The following is a 20,407-nucleotide window of genomic DNA, read 5'->3' as shown; positions in this document are numbered from 1 at the left end:
ACTTTGGTCTTTTAGAGTTAGGAAAGATTAAAAAAAAACCACAAAAAAACCCCTCTGATTGAAAAGAGGAGAATAAAAGAGAAGATACTGAATGTCAGCTGCCATTTCACTCCTGGGAGGGAAGTAACCAATTTCTTTAGTGGTAATTGAGATGGCTTCTTAATGTGCATACCATATCAGAATCTGAGTACTAAAATGACAGAGCTACCCACCAGTTCCTTATGCGATTGCACTTCTGGGTCTTGGTCTCCACAGCTGTGAGAAGTCAAATTGAGAAAGCACCAGCAGCAGCTTTTACCCTCTGTACCATTTTTAGAACAGGAAGGCTCAGTGCAGACATCCATCTGGCCCTAAGGCCTTTCTCTGGCAGTGACCAACAGAAAATGTAGGGAAGAGTACATGTACTTAAATCATTTTCCCCGTATCACTTTATAAAAACAGTCGGTCCTCCCCCAGCAGCTGCCAACAAATATGTACTAGCAGTATTATGAGATAGATGCTACCACACTGAGTTCTCTAAGCCTATTTCCCATGTAAGAAAATATAACACCCACTTTCAGTCCGTAGTAATTAGGGCTGAATATGATGTGTTATGAAAAGTTTTTAGACAAGTTTGTTCGGTTTTCTGGGGGTTTGTTTTGGTTTATTTATACATTTATTTATTTATTTTGTAGAATTGGTAAATCAGTCCCTTCAGATGCACAGAAATGAAGACCACCAAACTCCGTGGCAGAACTGAATTTATTTATAACTGATGAAATCTGCAGTTAACCATTAAATACAAATAATATAGAAGAAAACACAGAAGTTGTTCCAAAATCAACAGGATCACACAGGAATCACTTGAATAAAAATCACTATTTCATGAGATCTCTTACATCTGAATTAAAACTAAGCCCCTAACCCTGTAACTTAAAATGCACAGAGAATCTGAAACTACTGAAAATTGTTGGCCATTTGCTGACTATTGTAAATTTTATGGGCTTAGTTTTCAAAATCAGTACTCACATCAAACAGAATCAAACATTCTCTTCTAATATTTTTCATTCAGATAGCCTTTCTAACGTTCCTGTGACCATATCAGAATGTTATAGTAGTCTGTATATCATACGTGAAAATATCCAAATATGTGAATAGAGTGATGCTGAATTTCATTCCAGAGTAGATCTATTCTCCAGGGACTTTCAGCTCTGGATGGGTGAAGAAGTAATCATGAAGATCAGGAGACTGAGTGAAGAGGAATCCTTCCTTTTCCTTCATTCCTGATTGATTTAGATACTTTAATATCATATTGTTCATTTTCTTAAGCTCTTCTATGTTCTTCCTTTCAGATATGAGTCTGCTTGATATTTGGTCCATCTTGTTTCTAGTTTGAACTTGGAAAGGAAAATATATCACATTAAATTGTCAATATTTAAGTTAAAAGCATCACTGTGCTTTCTCGCATTCCCATGTGAGACTGTAGGGAATTATGATGGGTGAGAATATTAAACAGGAAAACAAAAGCAGAATCCAATGGGAAAAGTTAGGCATCTGATGGAGTAGCCTGCTCACTGAATTCTTTAAGTGTTTAGTTTTGGTTTTATTAACCACAGAGCAGTATAATACAATCAAATACTCTGTCTCTGGCAAAGTTTGCAGTCTTAAGGAGTGTATCCATTCCATTCGTGTCCACAAGAAAATGTCTTATTAAATGGCTCCAAGTTGCTACTTCTTTGCACTACTCACCTATATTTTTCTAAAAGTACACTTACTAAAGCACTAAAAGGCTATAGCCACATCCTTTAATTTCCTAAAGCATTTAGGTTAAAGGAGAATTCTTGTAAATATTGGCATTGAAAGGCAATTTTCCTCTGGACCACCAGTATGCAGTTCCCATTATATACACTTCTGGAGCTATTTTTATTTCATCCTTCTAAGGCTGACAAAATTTACCCATGGGTTTTGGGGCCAACAAATGTTTAATTCTGGCGGTGCCAATGCAAAACAAGTCTATGCCTATGGATTTAAAGCATAATCTCAAACAAGCACTTACTGTAGTTAGCTTCTAAAAGCACAGGTCTGTACCATTCTGAGCCCAAGTAAACTTCTTTTATCCCTCAAATAAACTTTTCATTATTAATTTGTACAGCTTTTCTGCTTGAGGGACACATTGCTCATTTACCTACATGCTTAGCAGCTGCCCATTAAATATATCTGAAATTCAAAATGTAGATGTTTTATTTAGTGTTTTAAAATCATGCCACTTAATGGTTTTTTTGTGTTCTTTACTTGTCTTGCTTTTTGACTCTTGAGGGCTTGTGAGAAAATTCAGTCAAGGTTGAGGGTTTTCATCTTAAGAAGGAAAGGATGTTTGCTAAATTCCAGTGAATTCCCTGCTGTAGAGCAAAAGAAATCTTAATTTCACGTGGATTACAGTTCTTTCAAAATGGACTTGTGCATTAAAATAACACATCTCATGCTCTGTCCAATACAATTAGTACTGAAAATCCCAAGATGACAGACTCCATAAACTAAGGCCACCAGTAGCTATGAGCTTAGCATTAGCGGATCTGTCTCAGTCAGTCCTGCCCAAGTGGAAGAGTAAATAATGTCTACAGACTTGATGCTATGTGACAATTTTTATGCATCTTAACTGATTTTTTGTTTAGTTTGAAGTTTTCTTAATTCCAAACACTTTCCCATCAGTTCTTAGCTTGCAACCTTCAGGTCTCTCTGAATAAAAGATAATATCTTCAAGGAGCCTGATTGAAGTGCTAGCCTTAGTGTAATTCCAGTTTCAGTGAAAAGTCACCAGTACTGAATTTCCTCTGGGGAGATACAGGAAGCTAACTCATTGCCATGCAATTGTCTTAAAAATGTAACTTCCAGTTGGCATTCTCAGGCACATACTTTCATCCTGTTGAGCTAAAATCTTGACAGCTCTTTAAGCTCACAAAACCTTTGGACAAAGAACAAAACTGGGCCTTGTAGCTCAGAGTGCAGAGGCCTGTGTTTCTATACCCAGGGCCAAGACCACTGCCCGTAATCAGCTAAAAACTTTGGTCATGGAGATACAGCATTAAGATGTTATAAGGTAGCATGACACTTTTTGGCAAAGTTCTTCCCCATATTCCCCCACAATTTTAAGAACCACTGTTGGCTTTACTTACTTATTAAGAATATTACAAATGAAACCACTGCCAAACTGACAATCAGAGTAAGAATGAAGGCAATGAAGAAGTAGCACTGGTTTCTTGTTTTATTCCCTGTCATGTTCTCTCCAGTACCACCGGTGCTCTCAACTTCCTCATCTGTAAGAGATGACAAGTCATTTGGTGATGAAGTTTGTTCAGTTTCATCAGAATAAACACAACAAAATGCTTCTGGTTCCAGAATACATCCTTTGGCAGACAGATGTTTTTTTCTTCTGATATTGCAGAAGGGAAGAGACCGACTTTATGAGAAAAGCTTGAATTTGAGTGTTTGAGTTCTGCAATTTCAGAGTTTTACAGTTCAGTTTTACATATGCAAAGGCTGCAATGAAGTTTTCTGCGGGCCTTTTCAAAAGAGAAGAGAAAAAAATCTAGATAGAAAATCTCAGTACTCACTCATCCTATACATTTAACCTCTAGACTGGCTTCTCTTTCTGTTTGATGGTGCAAGTATCAATGGATGACTAAATTCCCAACTTAAGCACCACAGTTTTTCTTAGGGTTGGACAGGATGACTTTAGATTTTTTTTTTTATTTTCTCTTTCTTTCTTGTTTTTACCTGAAAACAAATGTTTTTACTATTCTTCTTTGAAAACATTCTGCAGGGTTTTTTTTTTTGTTTAATTTCAACAAAATATGAAGTATGTATCCTTCCAAATTGTCAAAAATTGAATAGATTCTCACATGGACTATGTATTTTATCCTTCAAGCACATGATGGATGAGGGGAAAAAGAAGCAGTTACTCTTCTTCCCTTTAATTTGAAAAGTAGGATAGTTCACTGTGCTTTTAAGATTGTCTTGCCTAAAGGGAAAGTCCGTAGTTTCTTTCACAGAAACAGTTGCAATCAAATCTAGCTGTGGACGTCTCTGTTCAGTAGAGTTGAACTAGGTGACCTTTAAGGGTGCTTTCCAACTGAGGCAATTCTATGACTCCATGAAACGTGGCCACAAGCCTTGATGATAATAGATAAAGTCAGGTGAAGACCATGAGAAACTTCATTTGAATTTCATGAGATTTCAGAGGTTTCATGGCAGAAATCTCTGACAGCTTTGCAACTGAGCCTGTAGTGATAAAGCTGAGGGAAGGATGCATGTAGCACATTAATACTGAACAAACCTGGGGCTGAGCAACTGGCTGACCAAGCAGGAGATCTTTGGGAATATCTGCTTTTCTTTATAGCATTTCACATGCTCCTTCCTCAGGTAAGATAAATATTTTTATATATGCTTTTTCCCTTAGCATTCGTAACAAATGCATCATATACTAAGTGCATGAACCAATATTGCTCTCTAGTTAGAATAAAAGGGAAGGGGACATCCTGCTACTACTGTCTCTCAAGAACAGTAAGCTATCAACAGATTTCTCAGAAATGTTCCATGCTTGCTTTGCCTGATGAATGCTTCTTAATGGCTGTGCTTGCCAGGTTACAGTGCTGCAAGAAATCACTGAATGCAGGCTCTTGTCAAGCTGCAAAGAATGGGAAAACATTTTAACATTTAAAACATAAAGAAATTTTTGCATGGCTGCTACCAGGGCAATCCAAAGGTGTTTACATTTGAAATAGCTTTCAACATGCTACTGTGTTTCGTTATGCCAGGTTGTATTAAACTACTGAATGAAAAGATTGCTGTGAGTATTGCAACACTCTTGAAACATCACTTTTTAACTGAACCAAGCATCTACTGTACTACTAAATAGGTTATTCACAAGAATGTAGTATTTACTGAACTGAAATGTACTCCACAGCTCTCACTGATTTTCTGTCAAGAGAACCAGAATTTTATGCTGTTGAATAAGGCAAATTCATTTATGTATTTTACTGGTAGGAGAAGATATCTACAGAATTCCCAAGCTTAAAAAAATATATAAAAAAAATCAACTCTGTGTTAAAAAGAACAGTCTTAGAAGAATCTTTACAAGTGAATGCATAAAAATATTTATTAGGCTATCTTTATTTACTGTTGAAATGTAGGGAAGAGAATTCACACGACAGTTCAACAAAACTCATATGCTTACTTGGAAAATAAAGAACACTGGCTTAATAGGACGTACAAAGGGAAGTAAGACAACCACACTGTTGAGTGGCGTGCTGAAAAGTCAATTTATTCCATTATACCATTTTGTACTTACAGAAATGAGAATATCAGGATAATCTACCTACAGGAAGTATTTTAAATTTTACATATTTGTAATTGAGAAACGGACAGCACTCCAGTTATTTACATCATGAGCAGTCAGAGAACTCTGAAACAGAATGCATGGGAACTGTCAAATCATGGCCTGAACCACTGATTGATCACCTGAGGCGAGCACAGAGTCAGACACAGGAGCACAGGTGAAGGCAATGTACCTGTGTGACCAGAAGGGGTGGAGTCTGGCTCCACTTCTCCCAGACCCCATTTAAGGGCTGACCATCACTGGAGAAGGTTCTCTTGTTGGAGATCCCTTCTCTGTGGAGTTCTAGGCCAGCCTTGACCATCAGTGGCAGGTGAGATTGTCTTTATACCATCTGGATAAGCTGTACAAAAATATACCTTCCAGATTTTATGGGGGTAGTATTCTTTCAGGGTCCTACACAGGACTAATGGAAAGTTATTTAAATCTGGAAAGGTATATTAAACTGTTTAAATAGAAGGGTGATTAACTTATGGCCATTGGAATCTCATTTTCTTACAGTCATTCTACAACTTTTCCTCAGTCAAATTTGCTGTTACAGTAAATAAAAACTGATCTCTGCTTTCTGGTGACTGTGTCAGAACCCAAGGGAATGGCATAAAGATGTGTCAGCAGTGGTACAGGTTGGATGCCAGAAAAAGATTCTTCACCAGAGGGTGGAAGGCACTACCCCAGGCAGTGGTCATGGCACTGAGCTCCATAGAGTTCAAGAAGCATTTGAACAACACTCTCAGACATACGATTTAGTCCTTAAGAGAGGTGTCTTGAAAGAATAAACAAAAATTCATTGGTATTTCTATTGCCACAGATGAATTTTAGTGTTTGTGAGGAGTTAAAGTGCCATCCATGTAAGAGGTGTAGATTGGGCAGTACTAGAGAAATTATCTTGTCTGATGGACCCAAGCAGAAATGAGAAACAAATCCATGCTTCACAATGAAGGGATGAAGCCCAATGTAGGGATTTCCTAGAACCTGACACCTGAAGGAGTCGCCAGCAGTAGCTGAACCATGGATCTGATTTTTGTAAATTATGCCATTTCTGATCTTTTCTTAAACTTTTCAGCACAATTTGACATAAATGTTCACCTATTGGGCTGTTGACAACAGTACAACACAGTTTGTTAGTGTTTGTGATTTCAGGGTGTTTTTTTTTTGAGGCCTTTTTGTGTGCAGAAGATAACCACAAAATGTTGTCATACATACCCAGTGGATGCTGGAATTCATCTGGGCAAACATTTAGTTTGTTTAGGTTGTTTAAGGAATCAACCACATAAAGCTTTCTTTCTTCATCAGTATTGGGGAGGTTAATTTCCAAAGAAGTTTTCTCCATTGTATCTAGAAGAATTATTAGTTAAGTTAAAAAGATACAAATTGACTGGTAATAGTAGGTGTCCTGATCTGAGGAGCAGCTGTAACAATCTCTAAAATGTAGGGATTTGGAGGACCAGCACGCTTGAAGGCATGGGTAACCCAGCATTTAGCATCTGTTACTACTGTCAAGTGTTATTCCTACATCATATCTGTGAATGCATGCATACATGGACATTGATGTATATATACATATAATTACACATATGTGAGCATATATGTATGTGTGGAAAGGGAATATCTGTTCCACTAGTGGTTTTTTGAGCACTGGACATTCGATTGTATAACTTTTTCAGTTTGTTAGATGCTTAGTAAGATGAAGAGTGATACCTGGCCACAGTGAGAGCTGAACCTTCACCAGCATCAGCAGCAAGGACATCACATAGGTACTGAGCATTCAGCACCAAACTATTCAATCACAAGACACAGCCAGAAAGCAGGTATGGATGTAGGAGGTAAGAATAAGCAAGAAAAACACTGATGGAGGCCCAACAAGCAAGTGCCCCAGCAGTGTGGGTGTGTGAATTGCTTGAATGATCATATAAACAAAATCAGCTGTGAAGATCTTATAGCAAGAATATCTAAGCAGGCTCCTATATGTGTTAAAGCACACAGTTCTAGCCATAAGGAGATGCAGTTGTTCTAACAAGGCATCTTAAACCACACTGGTCAATGAAAACTCCCACTGCAGTTATTGAAGTAAAATGTTTCCTTAGGAAACATTCCTCTTCTTCTTAGATAAATCTTTCGCAGCAGTAGCTTCAGGCGGAAGGTTGTAAGCACTTTCATTGCCCTGGAATGTCACATGGTGTGAGATCATGCATTGGCCAGCCCCATTGCCACCTGCACTATCACTGCTATCTCCCCACAAGCACACTGGTGGCCAGCTGCAGCCATACAGAGCCATGCATTCCTATGACAGCATGCTCAAAACTATCATCTCATGCACAAACGCTTATGGTTATTTTTAGCTTCCAAAGAGCCATTATTTCTCTGGGATATTCTGATGAGTATCCCTCCCTGCAGCTTCAGGGAAAAGATTCTCCTTAACAGCTTGAGCTGTAAAAAACGTGAGTACCTTTCATGCATTACTATTAATAGGATTATACATTTCTGATTTAATTATTATTTAAAACCAACTTCCTCACTATGCATGCAACTGCAATGAAGGAAAGCCCCGTGTTTCATTTTCCAATGATATTTCAAATAACTGTGAGAGGGTTTATCAGTGTCACTGGCCGAAGGTGTTGATTAGTTGCCCAACAAACTAAGCTAAACATTGACTGGGTTATGTTTTGCCAATCTTTCATGTGCTTTAACCTTCTTTAAAGAACTCTGCCTCACTTGATTTCTAAATTTCTCCTTAGATTGTTGCAATAAAATTAGAACTTAGTATGAAGACTGAAAATTTTTAACAGGAAAAGGAAAAAAAAAAACAGTTTAAAAGTAATTAAAATAACAGTATAATGAAATGCTACTTACAACATAGCCACGTTCAGTTGAAATCTAGTATGGAAGAACTCAGCCAGTGCCAAGCCCCAGAACAAAACTTGTGCTGCTGTTCTCCTCCACTTTTAGCCCCATAGGAGCCTGACAGCCCTTGCAGGACCCATGAAGGCAGTCATGAAACAGACTGTCCCTTTCGATCTATATTTAGCATTAATCTCAGCCAAGCACACTGACTTCACAGTACTGAACCGTTTAAAAGGAAACCAACATGCACACAAGTTCTTTATTACACTGGAATCATAATATCCTATAATGGAAAAATAGTTTGTTATTGATGATCAATATTTCACTAAACCTTTGCTTTATGATTCCTTTTTAAAGCTAGTTTGCTATGCAAGAACGTCATAGCAGTATTACTGTAGTTATGAGTAATGAGTTTGCTATGCAGAATTATTTCTACAGTGCTGCAGTTATATGCACTTTAAAGGCATTGATTGGAAAAACTTCCTTTCTTCCTCTGATGCTTTACAAATCCAAGTGGGACAGGATTACCACCTGGACTGATTTGTACAGCATCCAGAAAGTATAAACTGTGAGCTGGTTGTGAGCACTGATAGTTGTTCTTTTGCAGAAAGGTCTTTCGATTGCTGTTTTTCCTGTTGCTAACATTGCAGAACATACTGTTACAGCACACCAGTGACAGGCAGCCCATACTAATGGAGAGCGTGGGTCAGAACAACAGATCCTTTCTCAAGCAATTCTCTACTTCCACAGTATTGATCTACTTCAAACTGAACATGAACTGAACTATTCTTTAAGGAAAGATCATGAGGTGATACACCTGCTGACTCAGTTTCCCTCCCTAAGCTGATAACCTGTGCAGCTGCCCTAGCAGTAGCTGCACCAATAATGCAGCTTGCTAGATTAGCTCCCTAGAAACCCTCCCTTCAAACAAGAACATGCAAAAAAAAACCAAACACATATATGCATATCCTGCTTCCATCCCTGAAAAAGATCCCTGATGCCATCCTAAGACCCAACCCTCTCCTGTTCTACACTTGAAGAGGTCTAAAACTGCCCCACATCCTGACCAGGCAGCACAACTACCCCTTTCCTCCCCTCTGGCAGTCTTGGAAGCCATCCCAGATCCTGCAGCTGGCACCTACAGCATTGCAGGGGAAAGGGGAATCACGTGCCTGGCCATCTGCACAGATGAGAAAATACTCTGCAAAACTCCTGAAGCAAAGGAAGCTCTCTGAAGTGCTACTTACACTATGCTGGTGAAATACACTCAAGGTAACCACCCACAGCCACAGACCCTAGGGCTTGTGGCAACAAACCAGCTCAAGGAGAGAAGCAGAGCCTTAGTCCACACAGCTTCACCCAGGTCAGAGATCAGGGTGCAACAAGCTCTGGGTAGGGTTTGGAATCTTCAATTAAATCCCATCCTTGCCCCCACACAATTCTGTTATTAGCACACTTCAGTCCTCTAGAGAGGGAAACTGGAGGTAGATTTCCATATGAAACAAAGCACTCAGCATGATTCCTGGCAGGTGAGAGATATTTCACAGCACCAAAACTGTTTGACCTTCAGTCTGCAGATTTCTGACCATTGCTGAACTGATGAGAAATCAATGGTAGGCTGCTATGCAGATCACATACAAGATACAGCTCCCAAACAACGCAGAGTAGCTTTGCAGAACCATCTGGGTTGAAAAGGACCCAAAGGATCATTTCATTTCAAGCCTCCTACTGTGGGCAAGTTGACCAACCACTAGCCCAGGCTGCCCAAAGCCACATCCAGCCTTGCCTCAAATGCCTCCAGGGATGGGGCATCCATAAGCTCTCCAGGCAACCTGTTCCAGCAGGAACTTCCTCATAACATCAAACCTGAATCCCCCCTTGTCCTTACACTATCAACTATCCTATCAGATGCTTCAGATAACATCTGCTAGAGTTAAGACTAACTTGGCTACATCCTGCAACAGGCAAGTTTACTCTGTTGTTTACTCCATAGTAGCTTTATGTGGTATAAATCCCTCTTCCAACATGGAGGCTGTGCTAGCACTGCATTTTTTCATGGGAGCAGTAATCACATTAAGACAGAACACAATGAGAAACATCTTTATTCCAAAAATTAAACACCTGACTTCAAAACATAAGATCTTTATTTTACATTGAGGCAAGTATCTTATTTACTACTTCCTTGTAAGTGAAGGTAATTCACTCCATAGTTTCCTTCACTTAAGTTCACACTATACATTTCTTTGTTCACCTGCCACTTCAAGAGTTTTAAAAGGTACTAAAATCATTTCACATGACAAATTCATCCTTCCGTATTAACACAATCTTAGCAAAACACTTGGTCAATGAATCCATTTAATTTACCTTACTATAAAGTAATCAGATCTGACACACAGCAGTTGATTACATTATGCACCCCATTTAACAGTTGAGTTACAGTATGTTTGGCTTTGGATTAAGTGTTAGTGTACCCTGCACCCAGTTCACATTAATCTATACACAGTGTATATGCAACTAAGCACCATGCATTGTATTTACAGACTTTGTACAGTACTCCTATGCACAATTGCAAGCTGTGACTACTGAAATTAAAAAAAAAGTCATTCAAAGGTTACAAATTTATTTTAATTATCAAAGATTTAAAATTAAACTCCACAGAGATCTAGAAAAATTCCCCCACGTCCGCTCTTTTGTCACGGCATTTACTTCTAGCTTTTGTCCGAGCCTTGAATGCTGCTGAGTTATATAAGTGCTACAAAATAAAAAGAGAAATTAATCACACAGATGTTCAAAATGTTTGTCCCTCATTTTTTTTTATGCTAAGAAACAACTGAAGCTGATTCATTTTGTATGTGAACATTTAAAGAGAACTTATAGGAAGTCAAGCAATTCTCCAACAGTCCCTCTTGTGCACCACAGACACAATGTACATTAAGTACACCCTGTAGATTAAAACTCAGTAGTACCATTCTGGATTGTCAGTTGTACAAACATACATGTACAAACAGAACAAAGGCATCCATCCTCCCTGTACCTGTTTGGCAATAGAGAGTTCCAGAAACTGTCCCTGTAAGACTCAGTTTAAATTATTTCCCCAACAGCCCTGCACAAAAAACCTAGTGCTTCCTTAACAGCTCATACATGACATGTATGGAGCATAAATCAGACACTGAATCAGCAAACAAATAAAGCCTTAGATCCACACCTGGGAGGACAGTAGAAGATGCCCATGTAGAAGCTAAATTAAGAGCTCAAAGGCACAAACAAGCAAGGTTGAGTTTCATCCAGGACAATACGGAGCTTGGTTTCAAGGCACAAGCTCCAAGTTCACATCTTCTGAAGTCTATGATTTCTTCTGAAGTCTATGATTTCAACACTTTTTAATTCAGAAGAGCTAGTGCACTAAGCAGACACACGAAGCTGCAAGAACGTACCCTTTCAAATCGGGATATCTTCATTGTTTTAAGCGTCGCAGCGTCCAGCATCACTGGTGGACCGAGCTCAAACACATTCCGGAGAAAGTCATTTGACTAAAGAAGAAAAAAAACATCACATAGCAAGTTTCCCTTCCAACGAATGTGAAAGAGGGCTATTAATAAATACCAGTATCCCAGTAAGAAATCTCTTGCAATTAAGCCACGTAACACATCTTCCTCATATCAGAATGAGGCCAAGAATTAAAACTGTCCACCTGGGAAAATGCACCATCACCCCCACTGATTTTCATTTGTCTGAGCAAGTAGGACATGCTCTGCTACATGCTGTACGCAAGATTTAGTAGCTGGACACAGATCCATATGTTCCACAACACACTCATCTGCTGTTATCTGCTTGTAGAAGTTATGTTTGAAAAACTTAGGACATCTGTTACCTGCCCACACTTCATGCAGCTCAAAATAGAAACGGACACTGCTTTGCAGCATCCACTTAACTGCGCTGTTCTACTGAAACAGAAGCCAGGGGAAGGAGGACATTAAGATACATCTTGATTCAAGATACAGGCAGGCAGGCACAGCCTTTGCCAAATTGAAATAAACAGTAAAGTGCACTCAAAGCAAAGTGTTTATTGTTTTTTATAACTGCCATCTTCTAAAAATGCTAATGAAAACTAAATCTAACTAGTTCATCCCACGATTTTGTGTGTTACCACACAGGGAAGAGACGATCCCCGTTAGCAGCAGTATGAGCATAAACCAAACAGCAGCTCACCTGCAGATGATACTGCATCCCTGACCCCAGGATCTCCTTAAAGGTGTCGTAAGTTTGTTTTTTAACCCAGCAGTCAATATACATGCGCTCAGGTCCAAATTTAACTGTCTCTGTAGGAAAGTCTCGCTCCTGTCCAAAAGGAAAGGAAAAAGCAGTTATGATTTCAGCTTCAATAGTCTCCAGTACTTTATTTTCAGTAGGATCATTCAGCTCATCAAAACTCCTCAAATAATGAAACATGCAAATGCTGTAAGTCTTACCCATTCCTAAAGTTAAATCTCATCTGAGACTTGTAGTTCGTATTTTTCAAGTCAGAAAGCTTTTAAAGAATGTGTAACTGGCTCATCTTGAAACTGACTTCAAGAATTGGACTCCTCTCCAGATAAACCAGTTCTGAGCACGAGTCACCTTTCACTGTGTCTAATTTACATCCAACCATACAGCTACACTGGTGACAGTGAGACATAAGAGGTGCCACTAAGTGACTCAGATTCTTTCACAGGTAGACTCAAAGATGAATTCAAATAGCTTCAAAGCCTTCTCCTCTGCCTCTGCAGTGCAAAGAATTAGGACACCAACTCCCTCTTACCTCCCTATGCAACCTTCTCCTTGTCTCTTGACAGAGAAAGATGTCTCACTACTGCACTGCTTTTTGTTCATTGTACACATATCAATTCATTAAGAGATGCTACAGGATTTTACAATAAACTTTGTATGATTCAGGTGTTACAATGTTTTATATTAAAAAAATCAGTTTGTATTATAAAATAAAGGGCATCAGTACTTAAGATACAATGTTTAGCCTCCAAACCAGAAAACAACAGGAAAAGCCCTCTTCAAAATGAAAGCCAAGTTCAGAAAGTAAAATTTGACTTTGATAACATTCCTGAAAGCAGTTCTGCTTAATAGACACTAACAAAATAATCTGAAATCATATTTGAAGTATTTTATGTCCCTTTAACAGAAAACTTTTTTTTATCATAGAAGCATTTTTATTCATTTGTACACTACATAGTTACAATCAATGCACTCAGGACAGAATAATTACCTCAACAGCTCGCAGAACATCTCTGAATACAGATCGCTGCTTTCTTTTATCTACTTTGGCTCTGTGCTTATTCCCATCCGTAGCTAAAGCTCGAAGTTTCTCTGTTAGAAGTTCCATATCTTCATAAAAGAAATCCTATTTCCCCCGGGAAAAGAGTAATAAAAGAATAAGAAAACATTTTCAGTTTCTGTCCTCAAAATCTGTCCCTGCAAGGGACTGGTCTTTCTAAACCCTGGGCATGGAGACCTCTAGAAACTGATACATAAAGAGACAGGGATGTCACTAACTTCCTTCAAGCCAGCAAGAATGGTGTCACCAGTTTAGCTAATTGGAAACTATCAACTCCATGCTGGCTTTAGAGCCCCATGAAACAGTACAGCTCCTTCACTGAACATATATACATACACCTGTCAAGCTGTTCTGCTCCACAATTCCAAGGGCCTCAAACTGTCTAACTGATCTGCTGAACCTGGCTGGCTGTCCTGCTGATAAGCTGAGGGCACTTTCAGGTCATTAGCATACAATTCATGCCTATGGAATGGATCATGAGATGCTATTGGACTGACATTAAGGAAAATGTAGTCATAAATCTTGTACACAGTAAAAACTGTCAGGAATTTGTTTTAAAATGCATCACTCCTCAGCACGAGATATTTTCTCCCCTCTATTAACTAGTTCAGCACAGTTTAGCTGGATGAATAAGCCACTTATGTAAAAACAAGCCTCTCATCCAAACATGCCAACTGACTGGACTGAATCCACTGCTTGCTTTTTGAAGTGAACTCATCAATGGTAAAATATTTTTAATTCACCTGGTTCTTAAGGATCTAAAGATACTAGTAGTGATTAAGAGAGCTTTTCCTCAACAAAATGGAACAGGATTTGAGAAAACACTGACTTATTAACAAATTTGTAGTTACTTGCAGTCAGTTTGACCAAATAAAGGATCGAGTTCTCCTCTTGCTTCCTTTTCTTTCCACAGAAGAGACTCAATTCCCTAACTGTTTGAAATTACACAGAAGTACCAGCATATCCTTTCAGACTCTGCAGTAAGCGTATTGTGTATCCTTACTCAAAAATGTTCCTTCTTAATTTGCCAAGTATCAACAACAGACAAAAGTGCTGTGTGTTATACAACACTAGTTATTCTTCTCCAGGATAATGAAAATACAACACTAGAAATAAACACCACTTTTACTCAAGGATGGATTTTCAGCTGAGAACTGAGAACTGTGCAGGTTAGGAATCACTAGAACTCATTCCCAAACAGTAAACATCTAATGAATGTTCCCACTATAGCAAATGACGTTTCATATTGAAAAACAATATTTCTGGGGATATTTTGTTCATTTTAAAAAAGCTGGTACTTGATTTAGAGGCTAAAGCTTACATACTGCAGCTCCAGTTACTCTTCACTTATGTGGTATTATTTTATTTTTAATCTAGTCATTGTGCACCACTGAAGTTAGAGTAAAATTAAAGCTGAGTTGCAATAAAATCTTGCTATATATCCAATTATATTGGGGTCATCCTGCTCCCATGAACACACATTCGTCATCATCACTTCAACACAAACTGCAAACCAATACTTACAGCATCTGTTTCACGTGCCAGCTCAAACAGAAGAGCTAGTGTTTCTCCAGCAGCTATTCTCATGTTGACATCATCACAAGACAGCATACTTGGAAGTTTATGCAAGTGCCTAAGGAATTAGTCACATTTCATTAACATGTTGTTGATGTTGCTTCATTGCACATAAAAAAAGATAATTACAAATGTAGTTATCCAAGAAAGATGCTCACATTTCAATTTTCTTCTTCACTTCATTCATGGGACAAATGGTCAACAACAGTGTCCATGCTAAGAGTGCACTGATGTGAAGAACAGTACTGGGTGTACTTGATACACCATTAGTGTCTCTATCTCGTGGATAAGCTTTTGTGAAGATGCTTTCTAGGCATTCCATAGTAGAGTAGAGCTCCTGAATAGAAGAAAAAAAGAATAGGGAAGTTGCTAAAGACTTGCACATTTTCACATTGTCAATTTAACCTAACTATACATATATATATATATATAAAATCATTCATGCTCACCGTAATGTCATCAGTGACAATGAAACAGCAAATCCCTAAGCAGGTTGCACACTAGACAGAAGAAAAAAACAAACTGTCAGTCTTTGATTGTGATGTTCCCTGTTGACAAAATGCTTAAATTTGGCATTGGGAACACAGGAGAAGTTCTTTATTAACCCAGCTGTTAAGGTATTAATCTCAACCGTTTAACTCTGTAATAGTTAGACCTTAGTTCTCTTCCCTCAGGATAATTTCACAACATTCACCACACAAACATTCACCTTTCATGTTGTATTCTTACAACACACAAAGCCCAACAAAAATAGTGTACACAGCACTCCTTTCTCTCAAAGATAATAAATCCCACTGTAAATCACTGGAAATAAATATTTAGTGGAATAATTAAATACTGTATGCCTGTTCCTACAGCTGCGAGATCTTTCTGCCTCTGTGCCCACTCTTATAGTAAAATGGTGTGAAAATACTGTCTGCAACAGCCTATCCTGGAACTGTCCAGCTTTTAATGCAAGGACCAACAGATCCCTTCCCTACTGCCTATAGTATTCTTCCTACAAGGAAAAGATTTTACTTTCAAAGCAACATTTGCACTAACCACACAACACCCTGAACTATACTTGAGGTTAAATGCTAGAACAAGCTTTAATAACTTTGGTTTGTAGAAGCAACTGCTACTGAACTAATACTACTTTCTGTGCTAGCAGTATGTTGTTTAATCCAGCTAGAGTACACTAGGAAACAATAATAAAGACAATGGTGAGTTAAGAGAAATCAGTTAAAACTCTGATATTCTGCTAGAAGTTACTGACAAGAGCTTTAGACTACCTTCAGTTAATATACAGGTTGTACCAATGAATTATAGTTGAGATATCCGGGTTAAAAAAAACGGTATTTTGTGTATAAAATGTGTAGTTTAGATCTACTGCTTAGAACTCCTTCATATACATTTGCATAAACAAAATTCCTTTACCATTAAAATAAATATAGGAAGGTACATCACAACTGTAGTAACAAGACCGCAGTATTATGAGCTGAGACACCTGAGAAAATACAAGATAGAACAGCTCTTGACTGAAGTCCCCATGTTGAGGGAGAATGACATTCAGCCTTTAGGTGGAGCTTTTTAACAGTGAAAAAGGCTACTCATCACTCAGAACAAGTCAACATTAGGTGTTTACACTACTGTAGTAACCTTTAGTTCTGGATTACACAACAGTGAGATGGTCTAAATCTGCCCTCTGTCCCTGACTGGCAAGCAAAATACTTTAATTTTTTTAAACACTTACAGCCTGTCTGGCTTGGACACTAGCTGTTCCATCAGAGACAATCTTCTTCAGAACTGGACCAAGGGTCTTAAAAATCTCTTCACTTTCAATGCCTGACCCCATCTGCACGCAGAGAAGACATGCCAGTCCAGCAGCTGCACACAGTTCCTCACTCTTACCTAGACATTAAAATACTAAGATGAGTGATCTCCTTGTGCACTTTCCTTCATTTAAAGATATCAGTTCAAAAATCTTGAAGTAGGAATTCAGAAACCCATAGACAGTATTATTTCAGCTAATTTTCTAGGTCAATTAAAAATTTTAAGACATCTAAAAAAAACGTTAGCAGAACTAAAATTAAGTGTTCTATAAAGTACTAGGTAAGCCTTACAGATAACTCATTTAACACAAGTATTCCATCAGTATTGTTGCTTTCTAACAGTAAACATTACCTTTCTTTATGCAGCGTTCAATGCTATCAGTTAGAGTCATTCTCCTTTCCATTATAAATTCATATAATATTTTAGAAGAAAAAGCACTTTTCAGACTTTCAAGAGCTGCTTGTCTTGTTTTGGCACTGTTGGAAGAAAAAAAAAACTCCTTTGAAATCAACACCAGGCAAGCTCAGCCTTTGATTTTATGGCAATCTCCATTTGGTCCCCACTGAAGATCGATCGATCTACAGGCATGCTGCTAAGCATGAAGCATTAAAAACTACCCCCTTCCCTTGAGAAAAATTTGGGCTGGAAGTGCAGTTCACAACAGCACACCAGGCTACTTCGAGCTACTAGGAAAGGAAAATTTGATTCTCACTTATCTCAGAACTCAGAAAGTTCTCTTCAGATCATAAAGAAGCAAGCCCTCCCAAGTATGAAATAATCATAATTTCCATAAGCGAACAAAGACGTTCCCTTACTCTACCAGTAAGCCAGCAATGCATGAATCCAGTATTTCAAAGCACACCATACCTTTTGTCCAATGTAAGATCAATGAATCCCTTCAATTTGTATTCTAAGTCTTCTTGAGTGGCTTCTTCATCAACTTCAGGCCCTAAGGCATAACGGATAGCTTAGTCCTACTAATACACATTAGCAGACAGTCATATCTACCACTAAATACTAGAAGTCAGTGGTGAATTTTCATTCTGTCCACTCCATCTAACCCTGGAATACAATGGAACATTCACTGCTGATGGATGCACACAGCCCACCCTCCTGACATTGCTTCAGATATCTCCATGACAGTGGCTCCATTTGGATGTGTATAAGGCTCCCAGCCTCATCCCACTGTAGCAGCAGCAGGCCTTCAAGCTCTCCCCTCCAAGCAAAGTGACATTAGCGAGAGCCCAGAGCCCAGGAAGAAGTGATGGCAGATGGGACAACTTAATGCTTCCTTAGAGGAGCCTTTTACAGTACAAATCTTGTTCAAAACAGCACAATTCAATCTCAATTTCTCTCAAATTCCATCTCAAGCTCTTCTGCAACTCCCACCACCTGAACTACGTTATGAAAATACAGCACCCTGTAATACACCTTAGAATTGTAGTTTTTCCTCTAAAAACTGTCATTTACAATTCCAGAAGAAAGAAGCCTGCCAGCTTTATAGTAGGCTTGTGAAACATGCCCATATTGGCAACTTTCTCCTCCAAACAACCATACAGCATTTAACAGAATGCCATTATACTGCTACTGTTACTTACAGCCAATTCCTATTTGCACTAGAGGAATAGACAAAAATTAAAGAACATACCATCCTCAGTGAAGCTAGCGGGATCACTGAAGCCACTGCAGTGGCTCATAGTTTCAATTGAAGCATCTTCATCACTGAAAGGCTGCACATTTCTGGGCTGACCACCTTAAAGAAAGATGAATGCAACAGTTTAGTTATTCTCACGTGCAAAAATTTGTTAATACTAAAAGTAGAATCCCTGAGCACACCTGCATACAAAAAGCATGTCCTTCCCCTTGCTAATTCCTTTGCTCTCATCTTTTCTAAAGACTTGTTCAGCTTTGTTCTAGAAATATCACTTGTAATTGGTAAAGAACACGTCTAGTTTTCAAAGTATTGGTAGAACACCTAACTCAAATATTTAGAATCTTCCTACAGTCAAGGTCAAGTTTATGCAGCTTCCTATGACTGCTTTAAAAATTGCATTTTATTACGTGCTTGTCCTAAACTCTTCCAATTTTGAGACTCCAAGCAGATCTAAGATATACATGCAGGCAAGCATACACTACCCAATTAACTACTGGATTTACTGGATTAAGTGCAGTATGTGCATCAGCAGCAACACTTGACCCTAGGCTCTGATTGACCCTTCCAGCTGTTAAGACCCTAAGTTAAGAGCTGTAGGTTTTTGTTCACTTTCAATGCTGATCAGCTAAATCATCAGGAGATCCAGCAGGAGGGAATCCTTGCAATAAGGCCTCCTTTTAGCAACTTCAGCCTTTTCAAAGAAAGCAATGTTATTTCACCAGAAGCTGATCTCTGTAGCTTTCCATACACGTGCACTATTTTAGTGCAATAAGAGCTGGGGTTTGAGCTGATAACGCACTCCCATTGCTGCCTTATCCTCGCCCTTAGAGATCAACTGTAGCTGATTAACAACATAATAAGTTTTATCGGTGCTTCTTCGACAGCCCTCAGGTGCCTTTCACAGAACTCAGAATTCTAACCTTCCACTTCGTTTTGGATCAATTACACCGCAAAAAACCACATCAGAAGCCAATGCACAATGCTTGCCCATGCCAGGCAGGCTTCTTCAGCGGGAGAGGCGGCAAGAACCACCGCCAGCCATCCCCAAGCTGGGATAAGGGCAGCTAAACAAGGACCCAGCGAACTGCCTGCCTCACCTTAGTCAGACACTACGAGAGCCGCAGTGAGACTCCTCACCACCCAACAAAGCCCCCACGCTCTGCAAGCACCAACACCTCGCCCGCGTCTCCACACGAACCCCGATCCGTACGGAAAACACATTCCGGTCCCCTCCTTTAAGATAAACGGCGTCCCGCGTACAGTCAGCGCCACGCACACACCGGGACGGACAGCAGCAACCGTCCTCCCGCTCCGGAGGCGCCGCAGTGCCGGCGGGGCAGAACCCGGAGCCCGGGACTCACCGCAGCGCAGTTCCCGCGGACACGCAGCGGCGCCACTCGCGTCCGTCGCCACCACCCACCCCTCCCCCACTCTTCCCGCGCGGCGCATGCGCACTAACGGCGTGAGGTGGCGGCTCCGGCCCGGCACTCCGCAGCCACGCCCCGGTGCGGAGGCCCACCCGGCCGAGGCCGCGTGAGCGATGCGCCCGCCCGGCCCGCCGCGCTCACCGGCTCCCCGCTGGTGGTTGCTCCCCCGCTTCTTTGACTTGGGCATGGTCGCAGCGGCGCTCGGCTCCTCGGTCCCTCTCTGGGTCTCGGTCTCTCTGCTCCCCCCCGCCCGGGAATCAGCGACAATCAGCCGATGGAAGAGCAGGATCGCTTTTTATTCCAAAGCCTTTGCGAGGCCGACTTCTCGGGCCGGGGCAGCGGAGGTGATTGGCGGAGGCAAGCGAAGGACGAACTGATGGCGACGGCAGAAATCCCCGTGA

General features: G+C 39.8%; 3 protein-coding genes across 3 annotated transcripts in view; 1 reads left to right on the top strand and 2 right to left on the bottom strand.

Annotated features, from left to right (window-relative positions):
- Positions 1-20,407, top strand: part of SMIM30 (small integral membrane protein 30) — a 373,817-nt gene that overhangs the window by 240,609 nt on the left and 112,801 nt on the right. The gene's annotated exons all lie outside the window — the stretch shown is intronic.
- On the bottom strand, positions 728-8,510 carry LSMEM1 (leucine rich single-pass membrane protein 1). Its single transcript, XM_065743451.1, has 4 exons — positions 8,222-8,510; positions 6,575-6,706; positions 3,153-3,293; positions 728-1,376 (listed from the first exon to the last, which is right to left on the bottom strand). The coding sequence occupies exons 2-4, from the start codon at positions 6,699-6,701 to the stop codon at positions 1,168-1,170; spliced, it is 477 nt and encodes a 158-aa protein (XP_065599523.1). The 5' UTR covers positions 6,702-6,706; positions 8,222-8,510; the 3' UTR covers positions 728-1,167.
- IFRD1 (interferon related developmental regulator 1) lies at positions 10,816-20,274 on the bottom strand. The gene is made up of 12 exons (XM_065743459.1): positions 20,148-20,274; positions 18,574-18,678; positions 17,793-17,874; positions 17,277-17,401; positions 16,846-17,003; positions 15,563-15,613; positions 15,272-15,450; positions 15,063-15,171; positions 13,470-13,604; positions 12,422-12,550; positions 11,647-11,742; positions 10,816-10,964 (listed from the first exon to the last, which is right to left on the bottom strand). The coding sequence occupies exons 1-12, from the start codon at positions 20,191-20,193 to the stop codon at positions 10,875-10,877; spliced, it is 1,305 nt and encodes a 434-aa protein (XP_065599531.1). The 5' UTR covers positions 20,194-20,274; the 3' UTR covers positions 10,816-10,874.

The sequence above is a fragment of the Cyrtonyx montezumae genome, unplaced genomic scaffold, assembly GCF_038088225.1.
Source record: "Cyrtonyx montezumae isolate F1298 unplaced genomic scaffold, pur_monq_1.0 scaffold_3, whole genome shotgun sequence".
Classification (NCBI taxonomy): Eukaryota; Metazoa; Chordata; class Aves; order Galliformes; family Odontophoridae; genus Cyrtonyx; species Cyrtonyx montezumae.
This window is presented reverse-complemented; position numbering and strand designations above follow the sequence as displayed.

Bases quoted from the DNA above. Each gene is read 5' to 3' on its own strand.
- LSMEM1 (XM_065743451.1), bottom strand. From the start codon at position 6,701: ATGGAGAAAACTTCTTTGGAAATTAACCTCCCCAATACTGATGAAGAA. The intron at 3,294-6,574 runs GTATGTATGACA...CATCTCTTACAG, and splicing joins TGAATTCCAGCATCCACTGG to ATGAGGAAGTTGAGAGCACC. The intron at 1,377-3,152 runs GTAAGTAAAGCC...TTCCTTTCCAAG, and splicing joins ATTTGTAATATTCTTAATAA to TTCAAACTAGAAACAAGATG.
- IFRD1 (XM_065743459.1), bottom strand. From the start codon at position 20,193: ATGCCCAAGTCAAAGAAGCGGGGGAGCAACCACCAGCGGGGAGCCG. The intron at 18,679-20,147 runs GTGAGCGCGGCG...TCTTTCTTTAAG, and splicing joins CAACCACCAGCGGGGAGCCG to GTGGTCAGCCCAGAAATGTG. The intron at 17,875-18,573 runs GTATGTTCTTTA...GTTATGCCTTAG, and splicing joins CGCTAGCTTCACTGAGGATG to GGCCTGAAGTTGATGAAGAA.